Here is a 19,115-nt window from a genome sequence, read left to right as displayed (position 1 = left end):
TATTCTCTCTTCTCATCTCTCCTTGACACCCAGGTGAAGCTTAGAAGAAAGGCCAAGAGGAAGAGTGGGGTGCTGAGGCCCCCAACTGCAGGTGGTTTGTTCCCTCCTGCCCCTTCCCCCACTGCACCTTAAACATCGCTCTGATACAGGAGAATGGCAACGTCTGTGTACCTGTTTGTCTGTATGGCTTAGTTCTTTTTGTCTGTGGTGAGGCATGCTCTTACTTGTCTTTATATCAGTGGTACCTGGAGCATGGACCCAACCAATGCTGATTGAATGAATAAAATGCCTTTTGCCTACTTCACAATGTCACCTAGGGCACCCTGTGCCAGCTTCACAATGTTACCCAAGGCTTAACTTTTGACTACTTCACAATGTCACTTTTAACTGACCCCACACAGAAATGGGGACTCCACAGAAACGTAGGAGTGTGTCTAGTGTCAGCCCCGTTTGAATCACTCTCCCGTGGTGGCTCCAGCCAACGAAAAGGAAGCAAAGGATCAAAAATCCGAGCTGCAGCCCATGGATTTAGGTTAAACAGCCTGGGGCGGAGAGGCAAGCTAATCGCTGAGGGAAATGGGCCTGTGGAGACCTCACCAGAAACGGCAGAGGATCCGAGCTGCGTGTAGGCGGGGCACGCATGCCACCCTGGGCCCGGGCTCCCGGTCAGCTGCTGGAGAGAACAGGTCGACCCCCGAGGCAGAGGCTGGTGGTGTTGATGTGAAATGATTCGCCCAAGCCTCGGGCAGCAAAACTGCTAAAGAAAGCGGCAGGCAACCTCTGCATTTCCCCGAAGTGCAGCTGGGGAACGTTCCCAGACCGGCCCACGGGCTGCTAGAGGGTCAGACGGAAAGGACCCGCCTCTCCCAGGCGCCGGCCGAGTAGGACGAAGGTTGTTCCCCAGGCCACGTGAAGCGTCCTCGCCCCTCGGAGCCCGGAGCTGGCAGGGCTCACGAAAGCGGAAAGTTGAGGACGCCCCACCTCGGAGAGGCGGCGCCCCGGAGCCGCTCTCGCAACCTCTGCCACCGCGGGCCGCCGCGGCCGCCTGGTCCCGCACAGGGAGGTCGCGGCTGTGGAGCGATGACCCGCGGCGGTCCGGGCGGGCGTCGGGGGCTGCCACCACCGCCGCTGTTTCTGCTGCTGCTGCTGCCGCCGCCGCCGCTGTTGGCCACCGCGGAGCCGCCGACCCCGGCAGGTGAGCAGAGCGCGCCCTGCAGGGGATGCCCGGGAGGCTCCTCGGGGTCTGCGCGCGCCCGCGCCCCGCATCCGGCCGAGGTGCCGTCCAGCGGGCGTCTGGTTCCCGGGTGGACCGCCAGAAACGCGCCTCCGACCGGCTGTCTCGCTCCAGCCCCGCGGCCACGCAGCGAGGGCGCTTGAGAAGGGCACGGCGAGTGCTTCTGCCAACTTTACAAGTTTTGGCCCGAATCCTTGGCCCACAAATTCGTTCGCTCCTGCGCTGACTCTTGGCCCACAGAGCCTGGGCTGGTCCTAAAAACTCCAGCCAATGGGCATCTAAATATATTTATCCAGATCGTAGGAAGGTATAGTTCCGGCCTGCCGTTTGTTTTGTGTTTTACAATTTTACAGTGACTTTAGCTTAAAATCACGATTGCAACCAGGTAATTGTCAGTTTGATATGTGCCAGGCAGTGTGCTTAAGGGCCTTATGGTTTTGTTGTTGTTTTGTTAGAAACGGAGTCTTGCCTTATCGCCCAGGCTGGAGTGCAATGGTCTGATCTCTGCTCACTGCAGCCTCCGCCTCCCGGGTTCAAGCGATTCTCCTGCCTTAGCCTCCCAAGTAGCTGGGATTACAGGCGCCTGCCACCACGCCTGGCTAATTTGTGCATTTCTAGTAGAGACGGTGTTTCACCAGGTTGGCCAGGCTAGTCTCGAACTCCTCACCTCAGGCGATCCACCGGCCGGCGCCTCCCTAAATTCTGAGTGCTGGGATTACAGGCGTGAGCCACCCGCTTCCGGCCTGTTTTATATGTGCGTGTGTGTGTGTGTGTGTGTGTGTGTGTGTGTGTGTGTGTGTGTAATCCTCATTATAATCCTAAATAGGTATATTCCACATTCTTCAGATAAGAAAACTGAGATTGGTCAGAAGTAATTTGCATAAAGATAACACAGCCATTACCACAGAGCTAGGGGATGTCAGACGGCATTTGCTTATTTACTTCTCTCTTGGAAAAAACAGGTTTTATCTCTACAAGTATTCTTGCAAAGCTACATTTTTTTGCCAAAATAAAATAAAATTTAAAAGGCTTGGATTTCTTATTTACATTCCTGGGGAGGCCAAAGATTATGAACTATAACTAAGGGACTTGAAAGAATTCTAAAGCAATAATAAGAGAGAATTAATTTTGTTTTATTTCATAATCCCCTTTTCTGTGCTGACCTTGTGCAAGAGAAGGGTGGGGCTTGGGGAGGGTGTCTCTTCCTAAATGTGTATACTGATTCTTGTTACACCACCTTCCATCATCAAGTGTCTGCAGTGACCAGTTTTCTGAACTGGCCCAGTTATCACTCTTCAATCTTAAATCTTCCAGTCGGTGCCAGCCTGTGGGATCAGAGGCACACACAGGCTTGACTCTTGATTTTCTGTGTTCCTTGCCTGAACTATAGAGGTGGCCTGGTGCCTTCTTCTAGTCCAGGGAGACAGCTCATTCAGATGTACCTGGGGAAGACTGGGGAGGGTCCCAAAAGTGAGGTAGCTATTCTGTCTGGAATGCTAGCTAAAATCTTTATTCTTTTTCTGTTTTTTTTTTTTTTTTTTGACTGTTGAGATTAAGTGTTTTTGTAGGTAGAGGGGGCAGCCTGAGGAGTGAGATAGAAATGTTTTTCTGAAGATAGTGCACACCTTGCAAGAAACTGCATCTTAAACTGAGTTCCCCCAACAGGAAGCTGACTCCATGCCTCTAGGTTCTGGAGCCAAGGCAGAAAATAAGAACATTTCTGAGATGAAGTGATCCTGACAGCACCATGCCCAGCAATCTGGAAAGGGCTCTTACTTACATAGGTGTAAAGGGCATCTGGTGATGCCACACTATTTCAGCAGAGTGAGCTCTGTTTCCTTTGTCCTACCCACATTAATCTGTTTTCCCTTGAGGCTTTGGGGGTCTTTGTCTTAACCTTCTACTAGCCTGCGAACAACCGAAGAGTAAAGAACTGGGAATTGGTACCTCTCACTTGTCATGTGTTCTCTTAAGTACCCAGCTCAGTACCCTGAACTTAGCAGGAATTCAGTAAACGCTAAAGGAATTGCGTGTCCATTGTTGGGAATAGATGTTGAAAATAGATGCTCGGTGCTGCAAAGAAAAGTTAGCACTGAGGCAAAGGATCTTTCGGCAATGCAATTTTTACTTCCTGTGCTGCAGGAAGGGTACTCTCACTAGCCATCTTGCCACGAGAGTACAAAGAACAAAGGAAAACACACACATTTATTTCTTACGCATTTGGGATTGTCCTTACTGCTGTGTCTGATCTCTGTTGGCAGGAGCCAGACCTGACAATCTAAACTAAAACTCGATTGGCTAATAAACTTAAAAGTTTTCTAAACAGGGAAAAGCAATGGAGAGCTGGGACATGCCTGTGAGCACACCCAGCACAGATATTTTGGTTAAAGTACAAGGACATAGAATGTACTACTTGCCTGTAATCATGGCATGTCTAACAGCTACATAGGATAGGGCTTAACAGAGTTATTAGCACACTTATTCTTTAACAAAAAAGGAAACTTTAAAAAGGAACTTTCCTGCTTCCTATATCCATCCCCTTGGAATAGATTTTGTAATCACTAACACGCATCTGTGTATCTAAAAACAACTTCTTCAATTTTTAACTTTACTTTTAGTATTGTTACTATTTTTTTTTTTTTTTTTTGAGACAGAGTCTCGCTCTGTCACCAGGCGCCAGGCTGGAGTGCAGTGGCGTGATCTCGGCTCACTGCAACCTCTGTCTCCTGGGTTCAAGCAATTCTTCTGCCTCAGACTCCCAAGTAGCTGGGACTACAGGCGTGTGCCTCCACACCCAGCTAATTTTTGTATTTTAGTAGAGACATTTCACCATGTTGGCCAGGATGGTCTCAATCTCTTGACCTTGTGATCCACCTGCCTCGGCCTCCCAAAGTGCTGGGATTACAGGTGTGAGCCACCTTGCCCGGCCTATTATTTTTTTTTACTATTATTTTTTAAAATTTGTATTTTCCACCCAGGCTGGGTATAATAGTACAACCTCAGGTCACTGCAATCTCCACCTGTCTGGTTCAAGCAATTCTCCTGACTCAGCCTCCCGAGTAGCTGGGATTACAGGCACACGCCACTCTTGCCGGCTAATTTTTGTATTTTTTGTAGAGATGGGATTTCAACAGATTGGCCAGACTCGATCTCCTGGCCTCAAGTGATCCGCCCACCTCAGCCTCCCAAGTGCTGGGATTACAGGTGTGAGCTACCATGCTCGGCCACTTTTAGTAAATTCTTGATAGTTAATTCTTCAATTTGAAAAGGGTACTTCAAGTTTTATTATTCCAGAAGTTAACAAATAATTGCACATTCTAGCCAAATCTTTCAAACTATGATTTCAGACATATGGTGTTACCTTCATCTTTCCAGACCAAACGCCCATAATTGACTTTAGAAAGTCCTTGTATAATTTTTTTCTAAATGATATGTATAGAGAATTCAGGTGGTTACTAGAGAAATAAATCATACCTTTATCTGGTCCACAAAAAGTTTAGCCTCTTGGAAGTCATTCCGACTCTTTAAGAAGATTTGGCAGACCTGTGATTGGAGTCAGTTTCTGTTGATCCTTTAACTCTGCAGACATTCGTTTTTAGGGTTGGCTGCTGAGAGACTCATAAGATGGTATGTATATTGGTAAAACTGGGTTAGAATCTGGCCCTCAGCTTTGCAGGGCTAGACTCCAGAAATTGTCTTTTTAGTGCTCCATATCTGATAAGAAGAAACCTGATTCACCCTGGTATACACCCAAGTCTATTCATCAGACTTGTCAATTTTTAGTTAGAAATAGAACTGCCAGGCAGACTAGATATTTGTGTGGTCTACTCTAGGCATTTTCTCACTGTAATCAAATCACAAGGGGGTAGATAACATCAGAGACTGTTAGGCTGGAGGCCTGATTCGCTTGAGTCAGTGGAGGGGGTGCTCCTCCGATGCATGGTGCTTGCCTGGCATTGCTGGTCCCTGATGTTGGAACACTGCCTTTTCCAAAATTGTCCCAAAGTGCTGGGATTACAGGTGTGAACCACCATGCTTGGCCAAAAGTTATCATGTCTTGATAAGGCAGGCAGGATTCCAGATGTTAATCCATGTGCTTTGAAGTAATAATTTTTTCTTTTTTGAGACGAGTCTTGCTCTGTCATCAGGCTGGAGTGCAGTGGCGCAATCTCAGCTCACTGCAACCTCCGCCTCCCGGGTTCAAGTGATTCTAGTGCCTCAGCCTCCTAAGTAACTGAGATATAGGCATGCACCACCACACCCAACTGATTTTTGTATTTTCTGTAGAGATGAGGTTTCACCATGTTGCCCAGGTTGGTCTTGGACTCCTGGCCTCAAGTGTTTTGCCCACCTTGGCCTCCCAAAGTGCTGGGAGTGCAGGTGTGAGCCATCGTGCCCAGTCCCAACTTGAACATTTTCTTGTGCTCTCCCTTTATCAACTTGTTTATATAATGTACACAAGCGAAGTTCCAGAGCAATGTCTGAGGGAAGTGTCCACTTATCTTTATTATTAAACTTTGTTTCCTGGTCCTCTGGAAACATGAATTTGGTAGCAAAGATCAAAATCTCTCTTTAGAAGAAAATTTAAAAGGATCCTCCTTTAGTGTTTATATTGAAGTAAAACAATTTTTAAAAAAAAATTTCATGGTGGCTTAGTTTTATAATATATATACTATGAAACATATGAATTTTGTCCTGAGTATTCTGACATGCAGAAAAGAATTTTTGTTTTCATACTTCCTTAGACATGAATTTTACATTGTCACTTGTTACCTTTTGCTTTTGTTAGATTCCAAATGATAAGGCATTAACTATGGAGGCAGCAAAATAAGAGAGGCAGTGGTACGCTTCATGGAAAAAATCCCAAGGGATTTATTTTCTTCAGCATTTTAAATAATTTTTATGCTTTTAGGTTTTGTCTTTTTTAAAAAAATGGAGTAGGTTCTACTTTATACAACTTCTATGTTACAATTTTTCAAACATCCAACTTGAAAATGTGACTAGAAAATGTATTAATAATGTTATGTAGCTTCTTTGCACTACTGCGAAACAGGAATTTACTTAATGTGGTAAAATATGAAATCAAGGTAGTGAAATTATGGGGAAATGTCAGTTTAAAACTTGAAATACTGTGTCTACACAGATAACATATCATGTTACAGTCTTTTTTTTTTGAGAGGGAGTCTCACTCTGTCACCTTGCCTGGAGTGCAGTGGTACAATCTTAACTCACTGCAACCTCCATCTCCTGGGCTCAAGCGATCCTCCTACCTCAGCCTCACAAGTTGCTGGGATTACAAGCATGTGCCACTGTACCCAGCTAATGTTTGTATTTTGTTTTGTTTTGTTTGCTTGTTTTTTGTTTGTTTGTTTTTTTGGAGATGGAGCCTCACTCTGTCGTCCAGGCTGGAGTGCAGTGGCGCGATCTTGGCTCACTGCAACCTCTGCCTCCAGGTTCAAGCAGTTATTCTTAAACCTCCCAAGTAGCTGGGACTACAGGTGCATGCTGCCATGCCCAGCTAATTTTTTTTTCTTGTATTTTAGTAGAGACGGGGTTTGACCATGTTGCTCAGTCTGGTTTCGAATTCCTGAGCTCAGGCAATCCACCTGCCCTGGCCTCCCAAAGTGCTGGGATTACAGGCATCAGCCACCGTGCCTGGCCAATTTTTGTATTTTTAAGTAGAGATGTGGTTTCACCATGTTGGCCAGGTTGATCTCAAACTCCTGACCTCAGGTGATCAGCCTGCCTTGGCCGCCCAAATTTCTGTGATTACAGGCGTGAGCTACCGCGCCCGGCCATGTTACAGACTTCCTAGAGAAAACTGTGGAAGTCTCTTGATTGAGAGTTGAAAACGGAATGAGCAACTCACTGAAAGAGACAGGCTGGCTCTGAAATTTGTCCATCTGCCTTGCACATGGAGTAATAATTTCAGCATAAGGGAGTGTCAAGTTATTTACACTGGTGTTATTCTCTTTGAGGCCATTTGCAAACCTAAGATACCAAAGTTCTAATTCATAATTAGAAATCAAGAATTAATCTACTATCAAGTTTATAAAACTTGATAGAGTCTGTCCGAGTCAGTGTGAAAGTCTGGGACCCGGGTGGCCACGTAATCCATAAAGCATTGTGCTAGGCCCAGGGGAGAGGAACAATGAAATGTGAGATTCCACCTCTCCTCACAAACAAGGAGCTTGTAATCAATTTTTTAGGACCAAATAGACACAAATACATAACTAACGAGTAATCTAGGTGAGGACCGAGCTAAGAGTATGGAATCAGAATGGGGCAAAGTTGACTTTCTGTTGATAAGACTTGGCAAGAACTCTGATTTCAGCTGCCAGAGATGAATATATATGTTTCAAGGGAACGAAGGAAAAGGATCATTCTACATCTAAGCAAATCTCCAGCATTTTTCTGCATTCGTGGATTGTTGTTCTGAAGCTAGTTTTTAAAGTCGTGCCCCTTTCTACATATCTAGTGTGTCCTGTACATCATGGGCGCACCTCACATCATCTCACTTGCCTTTTATTTCTACTTCATGCAGGTGACCTAAAGGCGCCTCACCTCAGCCTCTCTGCAGAAATCTCTTACTTTCCACCTCTGGGCATCTCCGAAATTACAGCCCCTTAGTCCTGGAGCATATGCAGACACGGAGTAAGGGAGTTAACACTTCCTAGGGCAACGTTTGACCTTTGTAGGATGGGAGTAGGCAGATAAATGCTCAGTCTTCTGTCCCTGGGATGAAGATTTCCTTCTAACGCTAGTTCTATACACCTCCTTAATGGATTTCAGTGGGATCAATCCCCGGTGTCCACAGTGGAAAACAGGGGAAACCCTTGAATTGGTGTTCCTCCCTTTCACTCTCCCAGACTGTCACTCCTGTTCTCCTGGAGTACTTGCCAAATAATCCTTCCAGCAGGGTTAGTCTATGATCTCTGGAAAGAGCCAAAGTTTAAAAACACACACTTACAATTTTATTTCCTGGTGATTGTTTAATTTACAAATCAGTTATTTCTTTAGTGACTCCGATGACCAGTCAAAACAAATCCAAAAACCAGGTATCAATTTACTGAGAGACCTTTCAAAGAAGGCCAAGTGCAATGGCAAGGTACACAGTGGTATACTGAGGGACTAGCTGAGCAGACATCAAAAAGAAAAGCAATTCAAGGACCAGAAACAACGCATTTTTAGCGAAAGCCAATATGAATACATTGTTTTCATTGTAATTTTTTTCTATTTTCTCTAACATCTTTTACTTGTGCTTTTCTCATTTCTTTCTCATTTTTCTCCCTATGACTTCTTAATATATTAAGTAAACATTACATTGCTTGGGGTTGAAAATGACTTGCTCTTTCAAAAATGAGGTGCAATAAAAATTATTATAGAATCTAAATATGGGAGAGAGTAATTTAAGCTACTTATGAGTATTTTATACATTTTTTCTTTCTAAGACAAGGTAGGAATTTTTTTCAACTGAAAATGAACTCAGAAAATATTAATCATGCTGGGCACAGTGGCTCACGCCTGTAATCCCAGCACTTTGGGAGGCTGAGGTGCACGGATCACCTGAGGTCAGGAGTTCAAGACCAGCCTGACCAACATGGAGAAAGTCCATCTCTACTAAAAATACAAAATTAGCTGGGCATGGCAGCACATGCCTGTAATCCTTGCTACGCGGGAGGCTGAGTCAGAAGAATCACTTCAACCCTGGAGATGGAGGTTGTGGTGAGCCTAGATCATGCCATTGCACTCCAGCCTGAGCAACAAGAAAGAGTGAAACTCTGTCTTGAAAAAATAAAAAGTAAAAAGTATATATTACTCGAGTATACAAGTAAATATTAATAAAGGAAATTTAATTTTGGTGTTTGGGCCTTTACATAGAGAGAAATATCAAAACGATGGTGCATTTTCCATCTTTATTTATAGAAGAAAAATACTTTTAATAAATAACATTTCCATTCATTCAACAGATATTTAATCAAGTGCATTGATTTTGAGGATATTACTGTTCAAAATGTTTGAATCTGACTTTTCATTTTCACAACTCTAAAGAAAACATCAAGTGGCTCTTGCTTTTGGGGCTGGATAGACTTAATCCAATATTCTGAGCCATTTAGTAAGTCTCCCACCCAGGCTTGAAAACATAATTACTTGAGTTATTTCAGGCTAACTTCTGTGGATGAGTGTTCTGATGAGCTTCCTTTTCTGGGAGGCTCAGGTGGGAGGATTGCTTGAACCCAGGAATTCCAGGCTGTAGTGAACTATGATTGTGCCACTGACTCCAGCCTGGACAACAGAGTAAGACCTCAGCTCAAAAATAAGTAAGTAAGTAAATAAATAAATAAATGGCTTTCTTTTTATTTAGAGACCACAGACAAACTACATTCATCAAAGAAACATTATTTTGTCAGGTTTATAGCATGCTAAGCAGAAACAGTTCCTGCTTTCACAGAGCTTGTATAAAGCTAGGTTTGGATTAGAATTATGTACTATTTTCTGTTTTCACTATTATAGTTTTCCACCTCCCATCATGAAGATGTTTTTAAAAAACGGAAAAGTATAATGGCTTAAACTATTACAGGATTTAAGAAAACCAGAAAATAGCATGAATACTGGAAAAACCAGGAAGAGTTGAAACTTAGAGAAAACACTGAGGAATGGAGGACCTCAGTTGGAGTAGCGTAAAAACTCTGCCTTTGGCTTTATCCTCCACATGCTAAACTGTTGGCAGGACGTTTTTCTCACCAACATCTTTTGGGAATTGAGTAAAGGTTTTTTTCATGCATGGAAGTACACGAGTGTCAAAAAAAGCACATATTTGCAGAAGTTTCTTTTTGTGGTCAGGAAATTAGGTAGTACCCGCAACAGTGAAAACATAGCTCTTGGGTTTAGTACTCAGCTTGCCTTGAGCAAGCCCCAGATTACAGCAAAAAGGGGCTAATTGATTGGAAAGGGAAAGGGAAGGGGAAGGCAGGCTTGGGGTGCTTGAGATGAGAAATGCCAAGGTTTTGAAGACGAAGCTAAAATCATGCTTTGTGGCTAGAAAGAAAGGAGAAGTGTCACACCTTCCTTTTTTCTTTTAGGGTTCCTGTTTATGTCCCCACTTTTTATTGAAGCAGCCACCCTTTCTCATTTCCCTACAAGGCTCCCTGGAGGTGAGGGTGGAAGGGAATGGGTGAGAAAAGCTGGGGATATGTGGTCAAAAATAAATTTGGAAAACACATGTATTGCCTTTGGGTAGAGAAGAAGGGAAGTTTCCATGGGTGCTGCCTACAATTGTCAAATTGTGGCCAAATGACTCCATTAACAATTAGATAATTATTTTCACCTGCAGTTTACTGGCAAATTATTTGGCACCTCCCTACTTCTTAATGCCATTACTTCCATTTAACCATGGTGAAGGCCTGCCTGCCATGTTGGTCACTGTACTCAGAAATGAATTGACTTAGGCCTACTCAGATCATTCCTTAAGAGTTTAATCAGGATTAGTTTCTAAGCCTGACTAAGCCCCAGTCTATCACTGAGTCCCTGTGCCAAGCTGCCATGATGCCCTAGAATTAAGACTCTACTTTTAGTACATATTTGATAGACAATCTTTTTGGGGGGCTGCATAGTATTTCATGGTGTATGTGTACCACCGTTTTTTTCATCCAGTCTACCACTGATGGGCATTTAGGTTGATTCTGTGTCTTTGCCATTGCAAATAATGCTGCAGTGAACATAAGTGTGCATGTGTCTTTACGACAGAACAATTTATATTCCTTTGGGTATATGCCCAGTAATGGGATTACTGGATTGAATGGTATTTCTGTTTTGAACTTTTAAGTTCAGCGATACATGGGCAGGTTTATTACATAGGCAAATGTGTGTCACAGGAGTTTGTTGTATGGATTATTTCATCACCCAGGTATTAAGGTTAGTACCCACTAGTTATTTTTCCTGATCCTCTCCTTCTTCCCTCAGCCCTGAAGTAGGCTGCAGTGTCTGTTGTTTCCTTCTACGTGCCTATTAGATCTCATCATTTACCTCCTACTTATAAGTGAGAACATGCAGTATTTGGTTTTCTGTTGCTACGTTAGTTTGCTCAGGATAATGGCCTCCAGCTCCATCTATGTTCCTTCAAAGCACATGATCTCATTCTTTTTTATGGCTGCATGGTATTTCATGTGTATATGTACCACAATTTCCTTATCCTGTCTACCACTGATGGGCATTTAGGTTGATTCCATGTCTTTGCTATTGTGAATAGCGCTGCAATGAACATAGGTGTGCATGTGTCTTTACAACAGAACAATTTATATTCCTTTGGGTATATGCCCCGTAATGGGATTACTGGGTTGAATGGTATTTCTGTTTTTAGGTCTTTGAGGAATAACCACAATGGCTGAACTAATTTACACTCCCACCAACAGTGCATAAGTGTTTCTTTTTCTCTGAAACTTCACGAGCACCTGTTATATTTTGATATTTTAGATAATAGCCATCTGACTGGTGTGAGATGGTATCTCATTGTGGTTTGATCTGCATTTTGCTGATTATTAGTGGTGTTGAACATTTGTTCATATGCTTTTTGGCCACATGTATGTCTTATTTTGAAAAGTGTGATAGACAATCTTTGTGTTTTTTTTGTTTTTTGTGTTTTTTTGGAGACAGAGTTTCACTCTTGTTGCCCAGGCTGGAGTGCAATGGCACGATCTAGGCTCACTGCAGCCTCCACCTCCAAGGTTCAAGTGATTCTCCTGCCTCAACCTGCCAAGTAGCTGGGATTACAGGCATGCACCACCACTCCTGGCTAATTTTGTATTTTTTTAGTAGACACAGGGTTTCTTCATGTTGGTCAGTCTGGTCTCAGGTGATCCACCCTCCTTGGCCTCCCAAAGTGCTGGGATTACAGGCGTGAGCTACTGCACCCAGCTGATAGACAATCTTAACATCAAAAAATAAAATGTTGGTCCAATTTGGCATGTTTGCCAACAAATAACCCTGGGTAAATATTTAACCTGGAAACTTTCTGGCCTCTTAATCACTAAAAACTCAATATGTCTAAAACTAAACTCCTATATCCTTCCAGACATATTCTCCACATGCTTCCTTTCTTGGTAAATGATACAACATCCATCCACTGAGTCTCAGCCTAAAACTGAGAGTCATTCTGGCCTCCTCCCACCTCTCTGATGACTGACCTGAATGTATAGATTCTTAAACCAGAGCACATGTGCAATGGCTTCTCAAACAGAGAAAGGAACGCACTATATTTTACTGTTTCCTTTCTCCATGTCTTATTTCCTTGTTTCTTTCTCTTTCTTCCTAAGTCTTCCTTCCTTTCACAAATATTTAATAAGTACCCATTACGGGCCAGGCAGTACAACTGCTGAGGACACAGTGTCTGGTCTCAGGGAGTTCCTTGTCTAGGAGCAGGGGCAAGCATGTAAGTTACAGTACAATGTGACGGGGCGTAAAGAGGATGTGCTTACAAGCATTGAGCTTGTAGAGGAAGTCAACCTCTGCAACAGCAGTGCTGCTTCCTGGGTCCTAAATAGCATTTTGAGATTGCTAGGTGGTTAAAAAGAAGGAAAACATCAGGGAGTAAAAACAGCATATGCAAAGTCAAAGGTGTTGATCTTTGGCTGGTTGGAGAGCTGTTTGTAATGATCTCTGAATCACTAAATGTGTGTTGAGGTGGTGAGGAAGCTAGATAGGTAGATAGAAATCAGGTCATGAAGTACAAATGGGTAAGCAGAACTTTTGTTTTTTTATTGAGACTGGATTTCGCTCTTTTTTGCCCAGGCTGGAGTGCAATGACACCATCTCGGCTCACTGCAACTTCCACCTCCCGGGTTCAAGCGATTCTCCTGCCTCAGCCTCCTGAGTAGCTGGGATTACAGGCACGCGCCACCACGCCCAGCTAATTTTGTATCTTTAGTAGAGATGGTGTTTCACCATGTTGGCCGGGCTGGTCTTGAACTCCTGACCTTAAGTGATCCACCCACCTCGGTCTCCCAATGCACTGGGATTACAGGCATGAGCCACCACACCCAGCAGCAGAACTTTTAAGAAGTAGAAACTCTTGAACATTCTTGGCAGGCAAAGCTAACAAAATCAATCAGTTTGCATTTTAGAAATGCTACTCTGGCAGAGACTGAAGAATGGATTAAAGGTCAGAGAAACTTTGAAAAAGGCCTCTTTTATACTTAAACCGCTAGTTGTGTTACCTAAACTAGCATAGAAATGTAGAGATAAAGAGGTGAAGACTAGTGGGAGAGATACATAGGAGGCTTTGATTAAACCTTGGGTTATGAGAGAGAGAAGGGAAACCAGGATAGATTGAAATTTCCAGCTGGGAGATCACCGAGAGAGAAAGCACAAGATGGAGGATATTTTGAATCTCTAGTGCTATGGAATCATCCAGACTGTGTTATCAGGTGTCCTGTGTGGTATACAAGTCAAAGAGGAAACCGTGAGGAGAATGAAGAAAAAGGCAGGCACAGGAGAAGGAGATTGGGGAGGGTGTAGTGTCCCAAAGGCTGTGGGAGGAAAGAGTTTTAAGAATAAGTGGCCATGAGTCCAGTGCTTTCAGAAGTTCATACGACATTAGGACTCAAAGATTTTGTTAGTGACCCAGACAGAAGCCCCTTTGGTAGCCTGGAGGTGGACAGTGGACTGCAACAGGCCGGGGCGAGGGACAGGAAGAGAAAGTACAGGGTGCAAGTGTGTTCCTCTTTCCAGAAGGCAAGGCCTGGAACTGTGCCATCATGTTCACGGCTCTGTCGCCAACACTCAAATCAGTCCCTGATACAATGTGGACACTATAAACTTTGTAATAATTTCATAAAGGGAGTGAAAGTAATCGCACCACTGGGTCACAGGATCCCGATGGCTTCTGTAGTTGGTTTTCAGCTGTGAGACAATGGAGCATGTTAATTATGCCAAAGCGGGAGAAGATGCTCCTGAGAGAGGAAGCTTTAGGGCACAGGAGCAAGAGGATATAGGATAGGACAAAGTTCCTAAAGAAGGTGGGAGGGTGGGATCCGGAGCATAGGTCAAAGAATGGAGGTGAACTCGAAGGGAGAGATGGCCATGATGAGTGCAGGGATTGTGGAGGGATGGACCCACAAAATTATCAACACCTTAAGGAGTCACAGGCAATAGCTTCTATTTTTTCTGCGAAGAATCTATTGTCATATGACATTACATGAATTAAGCAGGAGACATAGGATAAGGAGCCTGAAAAAGGTGATGTTTTGCTCCACCTGTTAAGAATTGAGGAAGTTGTTGACTAGGGACAAGAGCCCTATCCTTGTCTGAATTAAGGAGTGGGCTTTAGATGTGAGGGTGATCTGGCTGTGACATCTGTCACTCCATTGACCACCAAGGTTGCTTTGGCTGATCTGGCTGGCTAGGCGGGTGTCCCCGTCCTCCCTCACTGCTGCATGTGCTTCCCTCCTGAAGCTGTGCACTCGGTCAAAGAGGACAACTATCCTTGATAGTGGACGATTGGTCTTTGGTCAAGGGTATACAAGTAACTGTGCTGCCCTGCTAGAGCCTCCAAACAAACTCCCAAGAAGTTGGCGTGAGGTCCAGCTACAGCCCTGCCCAGGTTTCCAACCTCTAAGGATGAAGCACTCAGGCTCACCTCTATGATGCTGTAACTCCAACCCCACCTTCAACCTTCCTTTTTGTGCTTTGGGCTCAACCACCTTGATCGAGATTCCAGTTTTTCCCCACTTGGAATAAGGGCAAACTATAATGGCAGATTTCCCAATTCTAATAGAATGAAAATCTTTGAAAGCAAATGTGTCGCAATTGTTGTATACATAGAAAAGAAAATGCATCACAACTCATTTGAACGGCATTTTTATCATTATTCCCTTTTCTTCTAGGAATCTACTATGCAACTGCATACTGGATGCCTGCCGAAAAGACAATACAAGTCAAAAATGTAATGGATAAGAATGGAGACGCATATGGCTTTTACAACAACTCTGTGAAAACCACAGGCTGGGGCATCCTGGAGATCAGAGCTGGGTATGGCTCTCAGGCCCTGAGCAATGAGATCATCATGTTTGTGGCTGGCTTTTTGGAGGGTTACCTCACTGCCCCGTAAGTATCCCAGACATGGTGGAGCCATGGCCAGCCAACCTCTGTGCTTCCCATGTTCTACAGTGACTCTCATCTTACTGGCATTGCCTGTTAAAACTGAAGAGTAGCTGGGGTTCTTCACATGTGTTAAAGACATTATTAGAATTGCATTTGTGGGGGTGGGCATGGGACAGGGTCTCACTTTGTTGCAAGGCTAGAGTGCAGTGACAATCATAGCTCACTGCAGCCTTGATCTCCTGGACTCAAGCAATCCTCCTGCCTCAGCCTCCTGAGTAGCTGGGACCACAAGCATGAGCCACCATGACCACCCCGGAATTGCATTTGTTCCTACAATCAGTACCTGCCTTAAAGCAACAAAACCCCCAAGTGTGGCACTCTTTAATTCTCATGGCACTTACTTTTTAAAAATCTTCCCTTCCCGTGAAACTATTTTGTTTTATTTTATATATTTTTGCAAAGATGGGGTCTTCCCCTGTTGCCCAGGCTGGTCTTAAACCTCAAGCCATCCTCTCATCTTGGCCTCCCACAATGTTGGGCACCCAGCTATGAAATGACTTTAAAGGACAGCAAATTCATTTCATCCTGCTAGTCATTTGTTGCCTGGTAGAAAGCAAATGAGAGGTGGAGTCACTCCTTGCGAACAACAGACCAGGGAAGATTAATTAGAAATAAACTGTTGCGTTTATTTCCAGCCATCTTGAAACAATACTTCCACGTAGGCAGAGATTTTTAGATGGAAATTATAATGAGTCTAAAATAAATGTTTCTTATAGTTCTACTATTACTTGATTCCAGTGTCCTTGCTTTGCCTTATAAAAATAACAAGGATGTAATTAATAATAATGCAATCAGGTTACATGCCTTTTAGAGAAGGGGTCTTTAAGGAAAATAAAGTTGCAACTTCTTTAATCAACTTTCAAACCTCCTTTGATATAAAAAGTGTCTTGATGACTTGGCTTGGCTCTTTTATTCTCTGTGACCTAGATTGTTGAGTGCAATTTTACCAAACCTTATTTGGGCTGTTACTGCCTTAGTCATCATAAGTGAAATATCAATCTTAGTCTATTTTGAGTACTGGAGATGATATCAGATGTTGAATGACTAGGTATTGGGCTCTGGCTGGCTGCTCTTTTTTTAATTCAAACTACAAATTTTTGCTTTTATTTTTATACCCAATTTTTTTTTCTTTTTTTTTTTAAGACGGGGTTTCACCATGTTGGTCAGGCTGGTCTTGAACTCCCGACCTCAGGTGATCCTCCCTCCTCGGCCACCAAAGTGCTTGGATTACAGGCATGAGCCACCATGCCGGGCCTATACCCAATTTTTTTACTCTACCATACAAATCTCCTTAACAGCATACCATTCATAGATGTATAAAACTTCATAAACTGAATTATAGATTTTTAAAACATGGTTAAAACCATTTCATACAGGTAAAAATCTGAACTTCTCTAATTCTTTATCCACTTCTGTTTTCACTGAATTCTGATTGTGTTATTTAAATTGAGTTGTGAGTTTGAAGAAGTAATTTGAACCAAAGTTGTGTGAATATAAACTTGTTAGACTAACTCATGAGTGACATAACGCTGTGGGTTGTTAAGGGAAACTATGTGATCTGCAGAAAGCAGCCCTGATCTCTGAGGCTACTCTGAGAATGCTCGTGTTTCCCTCGGATATTTCTATTGCTGTTACTGTTAGAGCTCACAGAGATTTCGAGGGCTTTGACAAAGGTGGCACCTCTGATATTCTTATGTCTCAGAAAAAAATAAGCTTTAGCATCTCAGAGCAGCCACTTTGGAAAGTGGCTTTATCATTTCACCTTCATATTTGATATAAAGCAATGACTTATTCTTAGTTATCCACTTACCAAAAACATCTATAGAAAAAGAAGCCATTCTAATAATAGCTTTCTAAGAACACTTCTGTATTAAAAATGGTTGGTTTGTTTGTTTATTTGTTTTGAGTAGAGATCAGGAGTGGGGCAGAGATAGCTCTAGAATCCTTAATACCACGTCCTTAAAGGAAAAGCTGGGTCACTCTTGCCAGCAACTCTACTGCAGAGAACAACCTCAAAAGAGCTTGTTAGCCATAAGTAGAGGGTCCAAGAGAGAAAAGCACCCCAGTGGCCAGAATAGTCAAAGAGGGCTTTGTGGAAGTGAGTGGTAGGCCTGGTGCTTGGTAGAGGAGAACTACTGAGCTTGGCTGGGAAGAGGGATAAAGTCATTCTGAGCAGAATGTAATGAACAGGGTACTGAGAAAAGGCGTTGAATCTGAAATAAGTAAGTTGCATTTACAAGGGGCGAGGAATGGCCGGGAGTGGTGGCTCATGCCTGTAATCCCAGCCCTTTGGGAGGCCGAGGTGGGCAGATGACCTGAGGTCAGGAGTTCGAGGACAGCCTGGCAACATGACGAAACCCCATCTCGACTAAAAATACAAAATTAGCCAGGCATGGTGGTACACGTTTGTAATTTCAGCTGCTTGCAGGGCTGAGAAAGGAGAATCGCTTGAACCAGGAGGCAGAGGTTGCAGTGAGCCAGGACCGTGCCATTGCACTCCAGCCTGTGCGACAGGAGTGAAACTCCGTCTCAAAAACAAAACAAAAACAAAAAAACAAACAAAAGAAAACAAGGAGGGGGATCTGGAACTCTGAATGGAGCTAGGCAGGGTGCAGTGATGGAAGACTTTGGATATCAAGTATAAATTTTTTGTTTCTTTACCTGAGTGAGCATTGTAAATGAAGATCCCACAAGTTATTTGTTTCCAAGAAATAAAACTATTTTCATATAACTGGGTTTTTTTTGTTTGTTTTTTGTTTTTTGTTTTTTTAGATGGAGGCTTGTTCTGTTGCCCAAACTGGAGTGCAGTGTTACAATCTCGGCTCACTGCAACCTCTGCCTCTCAGGTTCAAGTGATTCTTGTCCCTCAGCCACCCGAGTGGCTGAGGTTACAGGCGTGTGAAACCATGCCTGGCTTTTTGTATTTTTAGTAGAGACAGGGCTTCGCCATATTGCTAAGCCTGGTCTTGAACTCCTGACTTCAAGCAATCTGCCAGTCGGCTTCCCAAAGTGCTCGCATTATAGATGTGAGCCACCATGCTGGCCTTCATATAACTCTTTTTTTTTTTTTTTTTTTGAGACGGAGTCTCACTCTATTGCCCAGACCAGAGTGCAGTGGCATGATTTCTGCTCACTGTAACCTCCATCTCCCGGGTTCAAGCGATTCTCCTGCCTCAGCTTCCCAGGTAGCTTGGATTACAGGCACGTGACACTGTGCCTGGCTAATTTGTATACTTTTAGTAGAGACAGGGCTTCACCCTGTTGGTCAGGCTGGTCTCAAACTCCTGTTCTCATAATCCACCCACCTCAGCCTCCCAAAGTTCTGGGATTACAGGCATGAGCCACCTCGCCCAGCCATATAACTCATTTTAAGAGCATGAAGCCCAGACAGAGGATCCCTTTCTTGTCACTCACATACCTATCTAGCTTTATTGCTGTTCTTGCTCTTGTATTTAGAGGTGGTAGACAGTAACCAAATGGATACGAGCAAAGGTATTTGATAGCATAAACTGTATGTAAATCATGGCTAAATGTGATGATTCAATTTAATATATATATATATGCATGTACATATATATATACACACATACATACACACAGACACACACACACACACAGAGAGAGACATACACACACATATACAGGTAATTGGAAGCAAAAACTCTCATGAAGTAATGTTTATTAAATTCCAGGACCATAAAATAAATAATTTCAAAGGATCATA

The 19,115-nt window shown here is 43.4% G+C and overlaps 1 protein-coding gene across 1 annotated transcript in view; it reads left to right on the top strand.

Annotated features, from left to right (window-relative positions):
* Window positions 1-416: 416 nt before the first annotated feature.
* PLBD1 (phospholipase B domain containing 1) overlaps window positions 417-19,115 on the top strand; it is a 57,844-nt gene continuing 39,145 nt past the window's right edge. The window contains exons 1-2 of the mRNA XM_032253709.1: window positions 417-1,195; window positions 15,115-15,334. Of these exons, the coding sequence (XP_032109600.1) occupies window positions 1,081-1,195; window positions 15,115-15,334 (335 nt within the window). The 5' untranslated portion in view covers window positions 417-1,080. The remainder of the gene's footprint in view (window positions 1,196-15,114; window positions 15,335-19,115) is intronic.

Source organism: Sapajus apella, unplaced genomic scaffold (assembly GCF_009761245.1).
Source record: "Sapajus apella isolate SASKATOON/1434 unplaced genomic scaffold, GSC_monkey_1.0 scaffold84, whole genome shotgun sequence".
Lineage (NCBI taxonomy): Eukaryota > Metazoa > Chordata > Mammalia > Primates > Cebidae > Sapajus > Sapajus apella.
Note: the sequence above shows the minus strand (reverse complement) of the source record. Positions and strands in the feature narration are given on the sequence as shown.